Here is a 21,405-nt window from a genome sequence, read left to right as displayed (position 1 = left end):
GGCAGCCTCCATCTGTGCCTTATCTCCCAGCCAGGCAAGGCTGGGGGCGGGGAACTGGAAAGGCTGCTTCTCAGAGAACACCAGCCTGGGCCAGGGGACTTTAGGCAGGGGGCCTGGTGATCTGACTACATGAACACAAAGCCTCTCTGGCCTCTTTCACATTGGCTACTTGAATTGAATACCTTCTTCTGAGGTCCAGCTCAGGACCTGTCTTCTAGGAAGCTCTCTAGATGCTCTGATTCCCAGTGAGACTGCTGCCCAGCACTCTGTCACACTGTGCTACATCCAGGGAAGTGGGTAAGGAGTGAGAGGAAAGAGTCTTGTATGTATACAGTATCTTTAACAAATGTAGGTGCAATGTACTCACACACTTCATAATAGGTTATTTCCTATCACAGAAGTTTCTGAACTTGAAGAATGACCTGCAGAATCAGTCTACTTCTTTCTTTGTACATACAAAGAGGTTCAAAAGGTCTCCCCCTAGAAAAGACTGACCCGGATAGGAAGTCTGCATTTGTCTCTGGCAGACTGTGTGACTGTGAACAGGTCATCTAACCTTTCTGAACCTCATTCATCTCACCTTATCAGCCTGCCAGACCCAAAAACAAGGGTGCTGAGATGACCAAAGTAAGTAATATACATGAAACCACTTATATTTTCAAAATGTTACCTGATGTGATAACAATTGTTCTACTTGTTCAAAGTCACACAGTGGAGGAGCTTAGTCACAACCCTAATGAACACTTGCTGGGTTAACTGAATAAAGATCAACACCAGGTGACCATTCTTTGACCCATCTCTCTTCCAGAAACTTGGTACTCATTAGAAAGCACAGATGATTCTTTTTTAAACTTAATTTTTTTTTTCAAACTTAATGAGCAGTTACAAAAATAACACCAAAAAACCCTTCATATATCCATCACTCATCTCTTCTTTACATTTGCTTCATTTGTTTTCCTACTCACTCCTTTTCTCCCCTTTTCCCTAGCCCATGTGAGAGTGAATTTCAGACATTATGTCTCTCTTCTCTCTCTCTCTCTCTCTCTCTTTTTTTTTTGCACCGGGGATTGGACGCAGGGGCACTCCACCACTGAGCCACATCCCTAGCCCTATTTTTAATTTTATTTAGAAACAGGATCTCACTGAGTTGCTCAGCACCTCACCATTGCTGAGGCTGGCTTTGAACTCACAATCCCAGTCTCAGCCTCCCAAGGAGCTGGAATTACAGGCATGCACCGTCATGCCCAGCAACATTATGACTCTTTACCCCAAAATACTTTAGTATGTATTTCTTAGTACAAGAACATTCTCTTACAGAACCACTAAACCAATAAAGATCAAATTCAAAACATTTAATAATGATATATAGTTGGTTTTCTGTATCCCAGGTTCTGCCCTCAGGGATTCAATCAACTACACATAGAAAATATTTGGAGGGACAAACTGCATTTATACTGAACATATAAAGACTTTTGTCATCATTATTCCCTAAAAATATAACAGCCACTTACACAGCATTTATACTGTATTAGGTATTATAAGTAATCTAGAGATGACTTTAAAGTATAAGGAAGGATATGTGTAGGTCATATGTAAATACTAGGCCACTTTATACAAAAGACTTGAGCATCCGTGTATTTGGGTATCCATGGGGGATCCTAGAACCAATTCCCCATGGATACCAAAGGATGACTGCATTATTTTTATCTAATATACTCCCTATATTCAGATATCTTCAATTATGCTGATATTCTTGTATAGCAATTTCTCCCCTGTGATCCAGATGCAAGCCAGGATCAATATTGGGATCAAACATTGCATGTGTCTTCAGTTTCATCTAGAATAGTTCCTCAGCCTTTCTGAGATTTTCATGACAATGACTTTTCCCCCCTTACAAAGGCAAGTTTGTTTGTAGAATCCCCTTCTATGCGGACATCAATTTCTTGAGGTACCTCTTCCTATGGTTCATGTATTCATTCTACAAGCTTTCCCGAGGACTGTCTGTTTCAGGGCTCTGAGCAGGGTGCCAAGGGTATTTTGATGGATTCTGCATACCCTTGCTTTGGAGGCATTTACTGGACAGTTACACAATCAGCAAACAGCTAAAATATAAGCAAGGTCCATGTGTGAGCACAGGTCAAAGCAACAAAGCCACAGGGATAACTTCCTGGAAGCAGAACTATTCCAGAAAGGATGGCAGAACACAGATTCCTCTAATGATCTCTTGGGATCCTTTCTAGGGCAAACATCTCTGCATTCTTAGTCAGATGTGCAGTGACTGGGATTGAATAAAACATGAAAATCCAACTATCCAAAGCCATAACTCAGGTGGTAACTCAGGACACCCTCACCTGGGTACTTCTGCGCAGGACTATTTGCATGTCCCAGAGACTCAGCAGTTACCTTGGTGACTTGGTGAAAATGAAAGGTCTAACCAGACAACTGAGGTATGGCAAAGGGCTACAGGCGCCACCTACTGGCCCCACAGTGGGTTCAGGGCTGGAGCAAAGGGCAGTGAGACACAATAGTGGCTCAAACTTCTCAAACTAGGTAGGCACCTGAGCCACCTGAGCCACTATAATGTTCCAGGACCCCACAAGATTTTTCAGTAAATAGACTGTGAAAAGTCAATTATAATTTCTGGCCCCTGAGGGGATGGCAAAGGTTGGTTTTCACTCATTCAACAAAACTCACGTAACATCTCCTTGAAGCCAGCCCATGAAGGGCATCTCAACAGACCAGACATGAACCTTGCTCACACAGAGCTTTGAGGCAAAGCTGGGGGAGAGAAAATGGAAAAAAAAAAAAAGCAAATAATGTAGTAAGTGTCAAGAATGCTTGAGAGATATTTGCATAGGATCAGCAAGAACAGCAGCATGCTTGACTCTTAATGTCTAGCAAAGCTCTCAAATGATGGGGTTCAAGGGTTTATGTTTCTTGAGCTACCTGCTATGCCTCAGGCACTTGACATTTATGATCTCATTTGATCCTGTGAATTAGACAAGAAGCTTACATCTCACAGAGGGTAGGTGACTTCAGATTCCATGACTAGTAAGTGGCAGCCTGGGATAGCAGCCCATACTCTTTAAGGAACCACACTGCCTTCCAAGGCACACAGCCCATGTCACTCCTTTCTTCTCACATTTAGCATGGGACAGTGCACCACAGTTATCTGATGGGACTTCAGTTGACAGAAAATAATAAAGAAGGAAAAGCCTTAAGTGAGAAGGTAGTTATTTGCAGGCAGAGAAACTCTAATTAGTTCTATTTCCTAAAAACTTCTCCCCTGGAAGAGATTTCTTCTAGTATCAGGATGAAAAAGGCCCAGCCTACCCTTCTTCTTGGCAGTCTCATACTACCACCAACACGTTCATATTCATGTGGCAAAACCATACCTCAAAGTGGCCTTGCCTTTGGCTTAAAGCAAGCTTGGCAAACAAATCCAATTCATGGAATACAAGCTACCTAGGTTCTCAGGAGGCTTAACAGAACCTAGGAATGTAGTGCAGCTGCCAAAAGCAGCAAATGGAAGCTCAGGCCATTTTCATAGAAGCGTAAGATCTCCAGCAAAGGGATGACTGCCCTGTCCTCGCAATACCTCCTGGAATTCAGAGAGGGCACCAAAACATTTTAGGGAATCAGGCTCATGTAGTTTGGAGCACTAGCTCCTAGTATTTAAAGGTCAGGAATAGGAGAACAGAGCCAAGTAGTCCTGGAGCACAGTGCTGGGACCACACAAGGGATGATAGCCCTCCATGTAAGTTCCACGCCAGCTGCTTTCACACACCGTTACTTCAGAATTCATCACAAGATAAAGCCATTTTCTGTTGAGTAAAAGTGCCTTTACTTACATTACCAGTACTACCCAGAAAGATCTTTCCACAAAGCTGCTGCTTATGTCCAAATGCTCTCTATCTCTAGGTCCAGACTAAAGGTCACCTTGTTGACAAAGCCCTACCTTCTTATATGTACTAAGTATAATTCTCTTCCTTGAAAGGCAGAGATCGTCGTGATATATATTTCGTATCCTCCCCAAAGCTTAGTGAGGCATATTGTTCATGACAGGCCATTAGCAATGAATAAATGCCAAAGAAGATACACAAATGATCGATAAGCATATTAAAATGCTCCACAATACACCATCAGTGAAATGCAAATAAAAATCATAATGAGATATCACTTCAAACAAATTAGAATGACCACAATAAAAAAATATAGATAGAACCAGTGTTAGAGAAGATTTGGGAAACTGGAACCCTCTTACACTAGTCTTGAGAATGTAAAATGTTGCAGTCACTTTGGAAAATCAATTTGGGGGTTCTTATAATGTAAACAAGGAGTTCCCAAATTACCAGTAACTCCGTATCTATGTATATACCCCAAAGACATGAAACCACAGATTCACATAAAAAAATCTGTATGCAAATGTTCACAGCAGTCTTATTCAAAATGGCTAAAAATTTACAACTTAATATTTGCAACTGAAAAATGGACAAATCAAATGTGACAGACATACATGGAATATTACTCAGCCATAAAAAGGAATGAAGACCTGACCACATGCTACAACATGGATGAATCTTGAAAATGTTATGCTAAGTGAAAGAAATAAGACACAAAAGCTATATATTGATAATTCCACTCGTGTGAAATGTCCAGACTAGGCAAATTGATAGACAAAGTAGATCAGTGATTGCCAGAGGTTGGGGGACCGGGAGAATGAGATATGACTCCTAAATGACACTGGATTTTTGTTTGTTTGTTTTAAGAGTGATAAAATTTTCTGAAATAAGTCCATGGTATGGTTGCACAATCTTGTATTAAAATTCATTGAATTGTATACTCTAGTGGCAAATTTTCTGGAATATTTCAAATGAGAAAAAGAATGAATGAATGAATGAATGCATGTTCAACCAGAATCTACTTATCTTAGAAGGCAGAGAACCCCTCAGACCTAGAGGTGCCCAAGAGGACTAGATGCTGATCATCAGAGAAGCTACCAGTGGATATGAATATGCAGAAGAAGTAATGCTGGAGACAAAGTGTTGGGATCCTGTCTGACCCAGGTAGGGGATATGACTGAACCACGGGTCTGAACTGGGAAAGGATCCTGCCCTGCAGGCTGGATTCTGAGCCCCTGGGAAGTCCAGGGGCTTCCCTCAATTGTTTGTGCTTCACTTCCTATTACTGCTCACTGTCCATCTGCAAAGGATGGTCAAACACACAGACTTCCCAGGAGGCCTGGGTGCTATCCTCCCAAACAAAAGAGCATTGAGATGGAAGGCTCAGCCCAGCCTCAAAGAGGATTCTTATGCAGCCTTCCTGGGCCTCCCATCCACATGAATGGAGGCTCTTGGCGACCAGTCAGTCTGCCCAGCTGTTGCCTAGAGCTGTGCTCTCCTGCTGGGCAGCTTTTGGAGAATAAACACGTTTCAATCAACCGATCAATCAACGGGTAGGGTCAGACTATCTGTATCATGTGCCTTCTGAGGCCCAGCCAGCCAAGTGTAACATGCTATGGTGAAGCAGGTGCTATGGTGCCATCCACCTTGTTGTGACAGGGCTCACAGCCTAGGTGAAGCAACTAGAGATAGGCAAAAAGGCAACTCACTAAACACGATACTGTACAGTTCAGTTTCTAAGGTCCAAGGGAATTCTGATACAAAAAGATCAACACACAGTGAACTGTAGTGAGAAAAGTACTTATGTGTTTAAATCACGACTAGCTGTGAGGCCACAGGCAGGCACTGAATCTAATCTGCCCATACATTAAATTTTCTCATTTAAAAAATAGACAAAACACAATCTGTTCCACAACACTGTGGCAAGGAACAAAGGTATCTAGCAGTCAGCCTTAAGTAGAACAACTATTATTACTAGCATAAGGTTTCTGAAAGAGGAAGGGCTTGAGGTAGGCAATGTAGCACGGATAGGATTGAGATAGACAGCAGGATGGGGTGGACTGGAAGATGCAAAAGTTCACCACAGTCTACATTTGGCTCAGTGAGAAGCCAGAATGGGGGGTCCTCTTGGGAGGGTGAGAAGGCCAAGTGTGGCTGGTGAAAGTTAGGGACAATTTGAGGAAAATCTGTATTGAGGGGAAGACAGACAAGGAGTCGGGATTTGACAGTTTCTCTTCAGGAACCTAGTGGATTCCCAATAAGCCAGGCAGAAATGGTTTTCCCTTTAGCTAGAAAATACCTAAAAAATTCCTAACAGGAAACTGGATCCTGGGTAGGCCACTCTTAAAATGAAGGGACGGATTACTTCCTAAGTGGGCAACTTTTTTTTTTTTTTTTTTTTTAATGTGGATTTCTTCTTTTGCAACTTTGGTTTCATCATCTGTGAAGTGGGCTGTTATATGTAGGGATGTTGTGAGGCTTTAGTGATAAAGGCCTTACCTAGTGCTTGACACAAAGAAGTCATTCAAAAATAGTAGTCGCTGTTCATAATACAATGTTATTAAAATATTTCACAATTGTTAAAAACTGTTTTGTGTTATTACATATAAATAAATAAAAGTAATAATATATCCAAGAAATTGTTATTAGATATATTATAAACACTAATTAAAATTCTAAATATATATGGTAAAAGCCGTGGTAAAACTAAGCAAGCTCAGCTCTGCGTGAGTTTTTTTGCCCATCTTAATATTCACTAACGGTCATCAGTTTGGGGAGGTGTTTCTGAAGGATTACACTAAAAGCTAAAAAATGTAGTGAGTAAAAGCTGAATATACAGAAAATTTACAAAACCGAAAATTCTGCCCATTATCTTAATTTTATTAATTACGGAGAAAACATTGTGTGATTAAAAACACTAAATAACAACACCTATTATATACTGAACACCTGCTCTGTGCTAGGCATGGTACTAAGTAGATTATATGCATTTTCTCATTAACTCCTCACAGCAATGGTGTGGAGTAGGTCAATCATCATCCCCACCATGCAAATGAAGAATCAAAGATTACAAAAGATCAGGTAATTTTTCCAAGGTCATGGAGCATAGCTCCAGTAGCATAGCTGGGATTAAAATCTTGTTTTGTCAGACTCCAAGGAACTTGACTGCTGATTTCTGCCAAAAGCAACTTGGGCAGAACCACAAGGAAGTACCATGTATTGCCTTAGAAGAGGACTCTGCTCCTAGGACCCGCGCTCAGAAGGGTGAAGAGTGAAGAAAGCTTGACTGTTTTCAGTCATCTTGGACTTCTATCTGCCCCAACTTCCAGGAAAATTCATTGGTGAAAAAAATCCAACTGGTTTCAACCTTGCTGACAGGATCTGCATTATAGCCATGATGGAGCTGAGATTTTATAAGAGCAGTTCTTGGGCCACAGCAATGGCAGTAAGGAGACAGAGCCTGGCAACCACCCTTCTGCTGGGCCTTGGGGGATTGCAGCTTTATAGCCTACACTGCCTTGAAGGGCAAAACTGTGCCCAAGACAATGCAGGCACCTCTCGGAGGCAGGTACTCACACTGGTTCCTGATGTTTCTCAGCGACTGGAAGGGTTACCAACCATCTCACTCCCCCAGCTCTAACTCAGCTCCACTGCTGACAGAATAAAGACAAAGCTCCTCCATGTGGTGTCATGTCCTATCCTGCCTGGCTCCAGGCACCTTCCTCTAGCTGCAGTCCCATAGGCCTTTTTTAGTCCTTTGCAATTGCCATGCTTCCTCCTCCCACAGGGTTTTAGGTTTCTTCCGTCAGGAAAGCTCTTCCCATCTTCTTCACCTAGGAAACTCTTCCTTATCCTTCACTTCAGAGCGCAAAATCCCTCTGGGGAGAGGAAATCTTGGTCGTTTGTCACAGTAGCAACTTCACATTTGTAGGATAAATGTCTGGCTAGGCTTTAAGCTCTATGAAGCAAAGCCTGTACATATTTTTGGCTGACCCCTGACTGATCCACCTAGCAGAGTACCACACATAGTAGGTGTTATTTGCTTAATTAATATTAAATGACTTCATTGTTACATTTTGCTTATTTCCAAGGGAGGTTAGTTCTCTGTTTGTTTACAGGTTTGTTTACTTAGTTAGAGGTACTGGTAATTGAAGCCAGGAGTACTCTTACCACTGAGCTACATCCCAGCCCTTTAAATTTTTATTGTAGACAGGGTCTCACCAAGTTGCCCAGGCTGGTCTCAAACTTGTATCCTCTTGCCTCAGCCTCCTGAGTAGCTGGGATTACAGGGGTGTGCAACTCTCCCTGGCTGTTTACAGTTTGTTACAATTGTGATAACTACTAAAGTATATGCTCTTCCATTTACAAAACATTTTCAACAATATTCAACATGTCATTCCTAATTATTTACAAACACAGTGCTGAACAACACAGCAACAGTATCGAGAGAAACAAGAAAACAAACCACCTATCTCAACAGAAGGTATTAAGTATTCACAGAGGAAGTAAAAGGAGCTATAGGAACACACAGGAATTTGAATGTGACAGTGATGACCCAAAGCATGATGATTTTTTTTTTCTTTCTTTCCTTTTCTTTGTTGTCATACTGGGGATTTAACCCAGGTTGCTAAGGCTGGCCTTGAACTTGGGCTCTTCCTGCCTCAGCCTCTTGAGTGAGATTACAGGCATACACATGACACCTGGAGGTAGGAGTAATTTTGAATTCAAAGTTGTTTACCTGCCTGGGACTCTCAAGAGAGCTGGGAGGACGGTCAGACAGGTATCATTAAAGATAGTTTATAGTGGAGGCCTCCAAGGAAGTTAAAAATTTAGCCCGAGGTCACACAGTCCAGAAGTAGTAGGGCCAACACTGGAGGTTCAAGCCCAGGGTTAAGCTCCCCCTTGAGTGACATTCTGCTACTGCCAAGCCCATCACAACTTGCTCTGGCTGTTCTCTGTTCCTAAGCTCTACCAAATACACAACTTTGGGCTGCTGGGCTTTAGGGCAGCTGACATTCAAATAACGTGCATGAGGGCTGGGGGTATAGCTCAATAGTAGAGCACTTGCCTAGCATGCACAACGCCATGGGTTTGATCCTCAGCACCCGGCCCCCAACACAAAAAAAAAAAAACCTGTGAGTTACACCCTTCCTTTAAAAAAACTGTAATAATCTTAAGACGCTGTAACTATAGACATCGAATTATAGGAAATGATGTCCTTGAGGCCTTGACCTCTGGTCTAGCCTAAGACAAAGGTTTCAATCTACTGCAAGGCTCAAGGATATTTACATATTTACTGATTAAGAGAGCAGGATGTTTTGGTTGCTCTGATGCCATCATTAATATCTTCCCATCCAGCCAAAACGATACAACAATCGATAAACAGACAGCCTCTCCAGGCCCAGAGACAGCCAAATGCATTTACCAGCCAGGGCTTTTGTTAATTAGATAAAATCCTTGGATCAATGTGTAGAACGTTTACCTATGCTGTAGCTAAACACATTCTGGACACCTCAATCCTGTACATGGACAGCAAGTGCCTCAAGCTGGAGCATTTGGGGACAAGAACCAACCCAAGCCATGGATGCAGAGCTGGAATAAATGTGTTTATCCCTCAACACAGGCTCTTTCTTTTTTTCCTAAGTGTAAACCCAATCAGAATTTTTCCCCCCAAAGCCATCTAGTAAACCAGTTTATACTGTTATGAAGTCCTTTATTTTCGAAAACCATCAAGCCAGAAACCAAAATAGGACATCAAAAGAATCTCTTAAATGATAATTAAGATTTTGAAAGGCAGCATGGTTAAGTATCATGGGAAGAGTCAAAAGACCCATAATTCAACTGCCTAGGTGACATTTCCATTTGACTATCTCACCAACATGTTAAATTCCACCTGTTTAAAATTGAACTAATTTAAAATTATCCTTCCCTTATTCCCAACCCAGTCTTCCTCCAGGATCCTCATCTCAGTGAATGGCAATGGCATCTACACAGATGATCAAGCCTGAAGACTGAAATTCATTAACACTTTCTCCTCCCTAGTCAATCATATCAATCCTATTCATCCATACAATACTTACTGTACTAGGCACAGACTCTAAGCTAACCATCACCAAGTTCTAGCCAGATAACTTTCTCCATTTTTGCTACTAACATGGTAGTCCAAGTCACATCATCTGTCTGGACCATTCCAGTTTCTTTTCAACCAGTCTTACCGTCTTCACCATGGCTTTCCACCAATCTGGTCTTCACCAAGCAACCAGATGATCTTTAAAAATTACAATTTACATCATGTGTACCTGTTAGTCTCTCTCACACATGCACATATGGTTTAAAATTCCTCAGAGGTAGCCCACTTAGAACAAAAATAAAAACTGTTAACATGGTCTAGAGACCCCATGTGGTATGATCCTTGCTTAACTTTACAACTTAATTTCATACCACTTCTCCCCCTTGTTCTCTGGAGTCCAACATATTGGCCTTCTCTCAATTTAATTTCTTCACATCTTTTCTTAATTCAGGGCTTTGTACCTGCTCTTCCTTCTAACTAAACTTCCTTCCACCTTTCTTTTTCTTTATTCTTCAGAGTTAACCCCAATCTCATTTACTCAAAAGCTCTCCCTTACTGATACACACTAGGCCTCCAAGAAGCCTCCTATATTCAAGACCTCATAGTGTCTTGTTTTTTATTAATTTATTTATGTATCTTTAGTTTTTAGGTGAACACATTAGTTTGTTTTTATGTGGTGCCAAGGATCGAACCCAGTGCCTTCTGCATGCTAGGTGAACGCTCTACCACTGAGCCACCACCCCAGCCCCATCCCATAGTGTCTTGTACTTCACTTTTTTAAAAAAGTTTAAATAAGAAGAAAAAAAAATGGGATATAATTTACAAACCATAAATTCCACCCATTTAGAAATGTGCAATTGGATTGTTTTTAGTATATTTAGAATTGTTCAATCACAACTACAATTGCACTCTAGAACATTTTCACCACACCAAAAAGAACCCTGAACCCACTGGCAGTAATTCCTCAGTCCCTTTTTCTGATCTCCTACCCGGCTCAGCGATTACTTTATTTCCATGAATTTTTCTGAACATTTTATATAAATAAGATCATAAAATACATGGCTGCTATAGCCAGAATGTTTATGACCCCCTCCCCCCAATTCAGGCAACAACCTATTCTCCAATGTGATATGCAGAGGTTAAGTAGGTCATGAGGGTGGGACCCTATTAGACGGGATTAGTAACCTTATAAAAGAGATGGGGTGGGGGCTAGGGTTGTGGCTCAGCAGTAGAGCGCTCACCTCACATGTGTGAGGCCCTGGGTTCAATCCTCAGCACCACATAAAAATAAATAAATAAAATAAAGGTATTGTGTCCAACTACAACTAAAAAGTAAATATTTTAAAAATATTTTATAAATATTTTTAAGTGGACACAACATCTTTATTTTTCATTTATGTGGTGCTGAGGATTGAACTCATGCCTCAAGCATGCTAGGCAAGTACTCTACCACTGAGCCACAATCCCAGCCCCCTAAAAAATAAAAGAGAGATCTCAGAAAGTTCCCTTATTCCTTCTGCCACGTGACAACACAGTATAACGGCCATCTGTCAAGCAGGAAGTAGGCACTAGAAAAAATATCTACCAGAGCTTTCCAACCTCCAGACTGTGAGAAATACATTTCTATTGTTTATAAGCCACCCAATCTATGACATTTTGTTACTGTAATCCAAGATTTCAAGACAGTAGACTTTTGTGACTGGCTTCCTTCACTTAGCATAATGCTTTCAAGGTTCATCCATTTTGCAGTATATCAGTACTTTCTTTCTTGAAATTGACAAATAACATTATGACATATGGTTTTATCATATTTTTATTTATCTACTCATCAGTTAACAGACTGACTTTGAGGTTGTTTCCATTTTGGGGATGTTATGAAAAATGCTGCTGTGAACATTTACGTACAAATACATTAATGTCCATGTTTTCATTTCTTTGGGATATATATGCCTAGAGCAGACTTGCTGGGTCATAAAGTAACTCTATGTTTAATATTTTGAGGAACTGCCAAGCTGTTTTCCAAAGTGGCTATACCATCTTTACACCCCCTCTACAGCATGTATGAATATTCCAATTTCTCTATATCCTTGACAGCATTTGCTTTTGACAATCTTTTTTATTATAACCATTCTAATGAGTACAAAGTGGTATCTCACTGTGGTTTTTATTTGCATGTCCCTGACTAATGATGTTGAGCATCTTTTCATGTGCTTGTTGGTTATTTGTATATATACCTTGAAGAAACGTCTATTCAGATGATTCTTTGTCCATGTTTAGGTAGGTTATTTTCTGTTTTGTTTTGTTTGCAGTACTGGGAACTGAACCCACAGGCACTCTGCCACTGATCAACATCCCCAGCCCTTTATATTTTGGGACAGAGTCTCTCTCTCTGAGTCTTAAACTTGCAATCTTCCTGCCTCAGCCTCCTGAGTAGCTGGGATTTCAGGCATGTGTCATCATGCCCAACTAGGATCTTTTCACATTCTATTATTATTATTATTATTATTATTATTATTATTTGTTCTTTTCACATTAAAAAAATTTTTGTAGTTGTAAATGCATAGCATGCCTTTATTTTATTTGCTTATTTTCATGTGGTGCTGAGGATTGAACCCAGTGCCTCACAGGTACAAGGCTAGCACTCTACCACTGAGCTACAGCCCCAGCCTTCTTTTTTACACTTTTGATCTTAGCCTTTGAAGCATATAAGTTTTAAATTTTTATGCTGTCCAATTTTTCCCCCCTTTGGTTGCTTATACTTTTGATACCATATCTAAGGCAGGTTTGCCTAACCCAAAGTGACAAAGATTTAATTCTATGTTTTCTTTTAAGAGTTTTACTGCATTAGCATTTACATTTATCTCCATGAATCTTTTTTTAAATTTTAAATTTATTTATTTATTCTAATTTTTTATACATGACAGCAGAATACATTTCAATTCATACTACACATTTGGAACACAATTTTTCATGTCTCTGGTTGCATGATTGTTTTGAGTTCATTTCTACATATGGTATTAGGGTCCTCTTTTCTTACCAAGGGAGATTTAAGCTTCTCTAAGCATTGTTTTTCACTGGTTTGATCAGAAGGAAATGTGATCTCCACCTGAGAAGTCTTTTGCATATGCCTACTCAGTGGTCCCTGTACCATTTACTGAAAAGATAAACTTTATTTCACTTTTGAAGTACATGCTTAGAGTCCTCTGGCCTCCCAACTGGACTGTAAGTACCAATAGGACAAGGATTGTACTGGTCGTGTTCACTACTGTGTCTTCAGCACTCAGCCAACACCTAGTTCCTAACAAGCACTCATTAACATTGGTTGCATAAATTAATAATTACTAGTAATAATAACTCTACAATTCACAGGTTCTAGCTATTATCATCTCCACATGACTTAGACTCATACAAGTCAGGCATTTTGTGCTTTGCTTTGCTGGTTCACAATTTTTTACTCATGTCCTCTTTTCTTACCAAGAGAGATTTAAGCTTCTCAAAGGCAGAACTGGTTCTCCTTCTTCACTGCTGTTGCCCCACCCCCTACCCCGCCCAATTCACCACAGGGGTAGGCACAGAGAACATGCTAGACATGTGGGCAACTGAGGTCCAGTCAATCGATGCCCTTCATGACCAGATCTCTACCTATCTCCAGTCCCTTCAGCCTCAGACTGTGATCTTGTGGCAAACAATGCACAATTTCCCCTTCCCACACACCCCTTGGCTGTTCCTTGCCCTGGTGCTACCACTGGTGCTGTCCCTTTTGCTCGGAATGCTTTCCCCCTCTATTTGCTGAACACTGTTGATATTTTAAGATCATGTGCCATTTGCTCAAGGAAGCTTTTCTTAACTCCCCAGGCTGATTAGGGACACCTCTGCACTGCAGCAGTCCCTGCACTTTCCTGTCTCTAGCACAGATCACACTTTTGCCAAAGGATCTGTCACTGAGGTCAGGAATCATGCCTGCTTGGGTATCCCCTGTGCCAAGAGAGGACCCAACATATGGTAAATGCTCAGCAAATGTTTATCAGATGAACAAATGGAGAGAAAGGGCAGAGGGTAGAGGTCCAAGACTGATACCACCAAGCCTCTTTCATCAGAGGCTGGGCTGATAAACAACTGAGTTAGCTACTTAACAGAAGCCCAGCTTCTGCACTGCTAATAGAAGAAAATAGGCAGGAATGTTGTTTTTCACTGGTTTGATCAGAAGGAAATGTGATATCCACTGGAGAAGAGGAGTCCTCACATGGCTCAGCCTGAGCCCAGACAGATGTGCCCTCTGTTTCGGGTGAGTGGCTCTTCAGTTCAGAAACCAGGTTCAGGTTTGGGCTGAGCCCAGGAGCAGGGCCACCTGCTCACTGTCAACAGGTAGGATAGGGGCCAGGCTTCTACTTCTGAAGTGCCAGGACCGGATGAACTTACAAAGTTTAAGTGCCTCAGGGAGGAGGGAGGGAGGGAAGGAGAAAGGGCAAAGAGACCCAGCTTCCCTTTCATGCAACCAATGGGGAGGCAACCAGTGGGAGTAAGGACCTCTCGCTTCAGTTACACTGAAATGAGTAAAGTAATTGAGTTCTCCTGTACTAGAACATATGGTAAAAGAGACTTTTAGGGCACCAGACTTTGTTCCTGCCATGGTGAAAAACACAATCCTGTGGTTTAAAGTAAAATGTAGCCCATGAAACTCTTAACAAAGCGTGGTGAGTGGTAGGTTCTGCCAACCCCACACATCATTAGCCAGATTCACATAAAGCAAGTCAATGGTGTCCACATATCAGTACCGCTGTCAGAAGATTGGCTTGATGGTCACACACTCTGTGAGGATCTGGGATCAGTTCCTGATTAGGTCAGCATGTGTACTTCACTGGTTTTCCTGTGTGGACTATCTACCCCTCAATCCTGATGTTCAGCCCTGCCCCTCCACCCTGACCTCCAACTTCTTTTCTAGATTGCCCTCCTGCTAGGCATGGCCCTTTTTATCCAACACTCATAGTCTTCCAGATCAGAGGGAATGGTAGAGTAGGAGAAGGAAAATATAACACCCAGCTAAGAGGAATCCAGGAAGGTTTCACAGGGAGGCAGCACCTGAACTGAGCCTTGAAGGCTGCCAGAACTCAGGCAGATGAGCAATGAGCACAGAGATGCTGTGTGAAGGTCCCACGTCCACAGCCCAGGGACTATAGACTCTTGAGTGTTCTAAAGAGGAGGATAAAGCACTTCCTCCTGAACAGTACCTCTCCTGAGGCTCTGGACTGAAGAAAGGAGATGATGGAGGTCAGAGCAGAGACATACACAGCAAGAATCCCAAGACAGCATGGAAAGAGTAGAATATTATTCACTAGATCCTTCTTTTATTCCAAATACTGAATCAATGACCATATCAATCATATATACGGTGTCTCAATCATGTGTAAATTAAAAAAAAAATTCTATTCCGCTATAGGCCAATCTAATGGGCAGAGCTAAGGGTCAGGGCACAGAGGAACAAAAAAGTAGCTGCATGAAGCAATTGTGTAGAGTCTAGGGCACAGATAGGCTGAGTAAAACTTAAGGTTTCCTTATAGTGAGGATGGTCAGGCCATCCCTATAATTACCTCTTCAACACCTGCCCTGTTAGCAGGAAGAACTGTAATTTGGTGGGTTACTTGTCTGTTTGAGACCACAGCCAGATTACCACCCTCACCCCACACCACCTATAGTGCCCAGCAGAGGTCAGTTCATTCTTTCAGAAGCAAGAACTGCTTTGGTGAGGCAGGAACAATGTGCTCTTAGGCCTTTATCACCTTGAATCTGTCTTATTAAAACTGTCTCTCCACAGAGCTGTCTTCAGCTTTTCCCCATTCAGTTCATTCTTTAGCTCTCAGAAACAGTCCTAACCAAGCAGGGTCAGTCCCCTGCTCAAAAACTCCCATGCCTCCCCACTGAGGGTCTGAAAACCCTCAACCTGGACAGGGCAGGCTGTGCACATTCCAGCCTCTCTCAAGTCACCTTCCCTCTTTCCCCACACCCTGCACCAGCTCCACAGAGTCCCCTGGCCCAGCAGGCAGCCAGGCTCGCCTGCCTCTGCCTTTGCTCAGTCTGTCCCTGCTCTGTGGTGCTGTGTGAGATAGGGGCTGCAGGGAGGGTCGGTGTCTCACTCATCTCTGACGTCCTCTCGTGCAGTGAAGGGAGATTCTGACTGAGTTAGCCTGACCAAGGGAATTGGGGAACAAGAGGGAGAAAAGCTAGAGACCAGGGATTTCCATGAAAGGGCCCAAGAGACACTGTCCACACCAGCAGGAATGAGTCCAGAAGAGTTCTCTGGGCTAGCCAGGGGGAAGCAGGCACCTTGCAGCTACCAACAGGTGATTCCAGGGTCAGCAAGGGCCAGTTTCCACCCCCTTGTTTCCCTTCTAATGTGGCAGAATAAAGCAGGGCTCATTTGTTTCTGGGGGAATGGAGATGCCACACACAGCCTGCAGTTATGAATGGCTCTTATAATAACAAGATGACATCTGTGCTTGGTTTTTTAAGATGCATCATCGCATGTTTATTAAACTATTGCTCCATCATATTTATTTGGCTACAAAACAACTCCCAGCCCATACTTTCAAAAGTGGTTTATTAAAAACTAAGCTTTGAACATTAATACTCAAAAGCACCCCTGAGAATCAATAATAATGCTGCAGATAAAATGAAAGGGAATCAAAGCAGTAAGTCTTGGTGGGGCCGTGGCTGCCTTTCAGCACTCTCTTATATATTCGAGCTGCTGGAGTGGAAAGAGCACCAAGTGTCAGTGGTACTGGGGTACAGGGATAGTTGCCCCAAACATCTAACTTCCTAAGATTTGGATGTGATGGTAGAGAAAAGGGGGTGTCCTATGGCCACCCAAATCTACTCAAAGGGCCAAAAGAGGTCAAATGAGGGACAGAAGGGGTCAGTAGTTTCTTCAACCAGTGGCCCCTAGCTGACACACTCTATGCTGTCCCCAGTCTCAGCATTATCCAGGACAGATTCTGCCCTGTCCCTGGCACCAGAATGAGCTTTGAGTTGAGTCCTGTCCCTGTGCTTAAACACAAGACAAACCTCAAATACAAAACTTCATGGCCCCAAAGGACTAGCTGAGTCAGTGAGGCTGGAGAACGGCAGTCTTCCCCTGGCAGGACCCAACATGGGCACCCCAGCTGTGAAGACAGGCCTTTCTAGCCCCAGGGCCTCTGGCACAAAGGTCTCTTCCAGTTTCCTTCTAAATCCACAAGCCTCTCTCCATGGGTGCCCACCTGCACCCCACCCAGGCAACAAGCAGTAACATGTGCCCCTTCCACAAAGGAACAAAACAAACCAGATGATCCAGAGGAGGACCAACAGGATGTGGAGGGAAGTCCAAATAATCCCTGCAGAAGACTCAGGGATATCTGGGAGTTTCCTCCCTACCTAAAATATGTAAAGGCTGACCCTGGGCCAAGGGAGTTCAGGTGACTCTGATGCTACAGGAATCACAGGGGACAGTTCACAGCTTAAGAGTGAGGACTTCTTTCAAGGCAAAGTCATCACATGAGGAAGGGGCTCACCTGCTCAGCCCCTCTTTAGGGGAGAGCAAGGCCTGGGGGGCCAACACTCACCTGCTGACCTCCTGAACATTGTTGGCACGGGCAGCTTCCATCAGGGCTGCATCTGAAGAGAGAGGGGGCGCTGATCAGATGGCTGGCCAGGACCTTCTCCTCAGGGCTGCTTCATCGTCCCCTCCCCACCTGGGCTCCACTGCTAGCAATCTGACTTTCATACCTTTCTCTAAGGGAGCCCGAACTCTCCACTGCTCTCACCACACAGGGGATATAGGTAAACTGCTAGCTCCACACCTCACCTGGGTAAATACTTAGAATAAAAATATCCCTGCTCTTCATAGCCCTAAAACTCTGTGAAAGTGTATTTTCTATTACTATGGTTGTTATTATTTACCATTCCCTGACCTTGTCTCACTCTTTCCCTACTTCTTAGCCCAGTTCTGAATCTTGATGTCACAGGTCACAAACCAAAGGGAGGGAAGAGAATAGACAGCGGCAGGCAAGGGTGTAGGCCACTCTACAAACGGAGAAGGCCTCAACTAGGAATCATTGAGACCTGGCTCCAACCTATTCACCATCTACTTACCATGTACCCCTTTCTCTTAAAACCACAGGTTCCCAGACTACAAAGCAGAGACAATAATCTTTACCATGCCAGTCTCACAAAGACGCTGAGACAAAATGATGGTTAAAAAGTCTGCAAACTCTTTGGGGCCAGGCTCAGAGAAGGAAAGCTCAAAGCAGAGGGGTCAGAACCCTTAGACTCACCAGGCCTAGCAGAACAGCAATGTGCAGCTGGCAGGCTGTTGGCATCACCTTGTGGCCACAAGGAAGAACTGCCAGACTTGGAAAATTTCAAAAGTCAAGAGTAAAGGCACAACTCTTTCAAACAGTCCAATACTAAATGCCCCATGGAGCCCTCTGTGCCCAGCCTAGTTCTGAGATAGTGGACTGACTCCTACCCAGCCCTACTTGAGGAGCTCTCCGTCCAGCCACAAGTCAGCTAGTGAGATGTGGGAGAAACAAGATCCGGGCTATAGTTCCAGTTTCAACAATTATTGTTTTAGCCAACTCCTGAGCCTCAGTTTCCTTATCTGCATAAGAGATAAGATACCCACCTTATCATACATATGAAAACCATTTCAGACACTGGTGCCTTCACCTACCTCCTGGCCTACATCTCAGGGCCAGGTCTTTCCTGCTTACCTTATATGACTGTTCTTCAAACACACACCAAATTATGCTCAGTCAGTCTCCAGTTAGAAGGAAAATACCCCTTTCTCAAAGATGGCTCTACCCATTCTCCCCTCGCTCTGCAGATAAAAATAGCTTCTCCAAAGTCCGAGTGAGTAAGAAATGTGCCAATTAAAACCAGGGCCTCCTGGCTTTTGAAGGGTCCAGTTCTACTACACAGCGCTGAGGGATTTAGCTCAAAACCCTGAGTCAGGGGACAAGGTAGCTGGCAAGTCAGAAGAGTTGGAATTGTTCATGATTTGGGTTATTATTGAGTTTTCTTGGGGAAATTCACAAGAACTTCTTAGGCAAGTCTCTAGTTACTTTCCTCCAGTTCATCTAAACACACTGGCCTCTGGACATTCCCTGCTTAAGAAACTTCCATGGCTCTCCATAGCACACAGAAGAATCCCAAACCAATCCACATCCCTCCATCTGCTCTCACCTCATTCCAAAAACCTCATGCTCCACCCACTAGCCACTGCTAGCTACTGCGCACACCAACTACTGGAGAAAGCCTTTGCATGGAATGCAACCCAACTCAAGACACATTTACTAAGTAGCCACTAAGTTCCAGACACTGGTGGGCAGATAACACATAGGTGTTAGAAAAATTTGGTAGTATCAACCTGAAAAAGAAGGTAAAATGCATTCCCTGCTCTCAAGGGGCTTACCATGTCATTCTCTTTTTCTTTCATCCCCCGCCTCATCCTGCAAGCTTTCCTGGCCCTGCTAGCCCTCTGCTCCTCCAACAACACATAACACCACTCAATAGCTCTGTACACTGAACTACCTGCACCATCGCCTTAACTGACTTTCATGTTAAATTAGAACTTACCATATACCTCGCTCAAAACTAGGCACAAGAAGGTATCATCCAAAATTGTGACAAATTACAGAATCGTAGCTGCCTAAGCTAGAAGAGTCTATTTTAATGCCCTTATTTTGTAGAGAGGTCCAATGAGAAGGAGCAAGAGTTCATATTCATGAGGGGAAGAATTAGACCCAAAACAAGATCCCCAGTGTTCTTCCTTTAATTCAAAACACTTCCTTTACAGTTGTCACATCCTACTGAATAAACAAATGTAAGTCCAGGCAGTCCCCAATTTTGCTCCAAGGTCTCAGAGTTTGGAATGAATCTATGGATAACGTGCCTCAGTACCTTTCTTAAGGACAACTGAGAACTAGAGTGGTTGGGCTCAGGCAGGCCAGAAGTCTGGCTCCCCACCCACTCTCCAGGCCCCTGCTTAGCTCCATGAACCCAGCTGAGAGGCCAATCTGGGTCAACCACATTGACAACCCCACTGCTCTTGGTCTCCAGGGATCCAACTTCCTCTTCTGCCAACTGCCCCACACAGCAAGATTGACTCAAGTCTGAGAAAGGTACAGCAAAACCCTAAAAGACTAATGCCACCGCACTCCAGGAGGAGTCAAAATAACAGTACTGTAAGTACCGAAAAATCATCCTTCACTATAGGTGTAGTCAGTGAGGCCAGAAAGGAGCAAGTGATCAAACTGGCACTGGAATCAAGTCTCTTCCTTTCTCGGGCCATTGTAGGCTGACAACTTCTTTACAGCAGTTAGTTCTTGCCCTTAAAACTGCTTGTGGCTTTCTGGAGACGTTTTGAAAGACAGAATATCAGCGCACAAAAGGACCATGCTGTAATTAGATGTTTAGTCCAATGCCCCCATTGTACAGATAGACAAAGTGATGCCCAAAGAGAGGAGGCTGACCTATGATGGGAGATTATAGAATTCCGAGTTGGTGAGCTCTCCAATGCAACACCCTGCCCCTGAAATCAGATGATGTCTGGTCTGGGTCCTTCCAAGACTGAAGATATGCAGGTCTAAATCGATAAGTACCTCCACCCTCCAAAGATGCGGATCAGGGCACTCGTCCCGCATCTCCCTTCCTTGAACCTGGCCCCATAATCACCTTTGTTGGACGAACTCTTGCTGTAGCAGTGAACCACCAGTGCTGTGGCGAGGGCCCACATGCCCAGCCCGGCCCTGTTAGAGACACCCTTCCAGCTGTCCTGTCCCGGGAGGGTTTCTTCGGGGATAGGTAGGCGTCCACAGGGGGCAGCAGACAGGAGCTGGTTCTCGATGCATCTTCCCCGGCGCCCCCAGGTGGCTGCCCCTCGACCAAGTGGTAATGCCGAAGATGTTCCGGGGCGCCCCCCGGCGGCCGCTCTCAGCCACTGCGGCTCCCCGCGTCCCCTGGTGGTTACGCTCCGGCCGGAGACACCTCCCTGGTTCTGAAGCGTTGCGGACCTGAGCAGCCGGAGGAGGAGCTGCGGCGCCGGCGCCGTTCTCCTCAACACCAGGAACCCCAGCATCATGACAGCTGCTTCAATAACCCCCTGGTGCCGGCCCCTGTGCTGGCCACGACCAACATGGCTGCCGCGGCACGTTCGAAGACGCCGCGAACGGGGTGGGGCTGCGCTCAACCTCACGGGAGTGGTAGTCTGCAAGCCCTAAGATCTTACCGCAGGCGGAGATCAAATAAACTACATTTCCCAGAAGGCAGCGGGATTGCGTCACAAAGTCGGCTGATTGAGAGGAGCCCGAGGCATGTGGGGAAATGGAGTTCAGAGGGAGGGGCGCGGCGAAAAGAAAAAGGCTACGATGGGGCGTGGCAATTAGAGTTACAAGATTCCAA

General features: G+C 43.8%; 1 protein-coding gene across 3 annotated transcripts in view; it reads right to left on the bottom strand.

Moving 5' to 3' along the window:
- The window catches only part of Clpb (ClpB family mitochondrial disaggregase), a 142,276-nt gene extending 121,126 nt beyond the window's left edge, over positions 1-21,150 (bottom strand). For all 3 annotated transcript variants that reach the window (XR_013090402.1, XM_076846695.1, XM_076846697.1), the window contains exons 1-2: positions 20,680-21,150; positions 17,568-17,619 (exon numbers count right to left, since the gene is read on the bottom strand). Coding sequence is in view for 2 of the 3 variants with exons in the window: in XM_076846695.1 (XP_076702810.1) it covers positions 17,568-17,619; positions 20,680-21,085 (458 nt within the window). In the remaining variant the exon portion in view is untranslated. The remainder of the gene's footprint in view (positions 1-17,567; positions 17,620-20,679) is intronic.
- Positions 21,151-21,405: the final 255 nt, after the last annotated feature.

This window comes from Callospermophilus lateralis, chromosome 2, assembly GCF_048772815.1.
Source record: "Callospermophilus lateralis isolate mCalLat2 chromosome 2, mCalLat2.hap1, whole genome shotgun sequence".
NCBI lineage: Eukaryota > Metazoa > Chordata > Mammalia > Rodentia > Sciuridae > Callospermophilus > Callospermophilus lateralis.
This window is presented reverse-complemented; position numbering and strand designations above follow the sequence as displayed.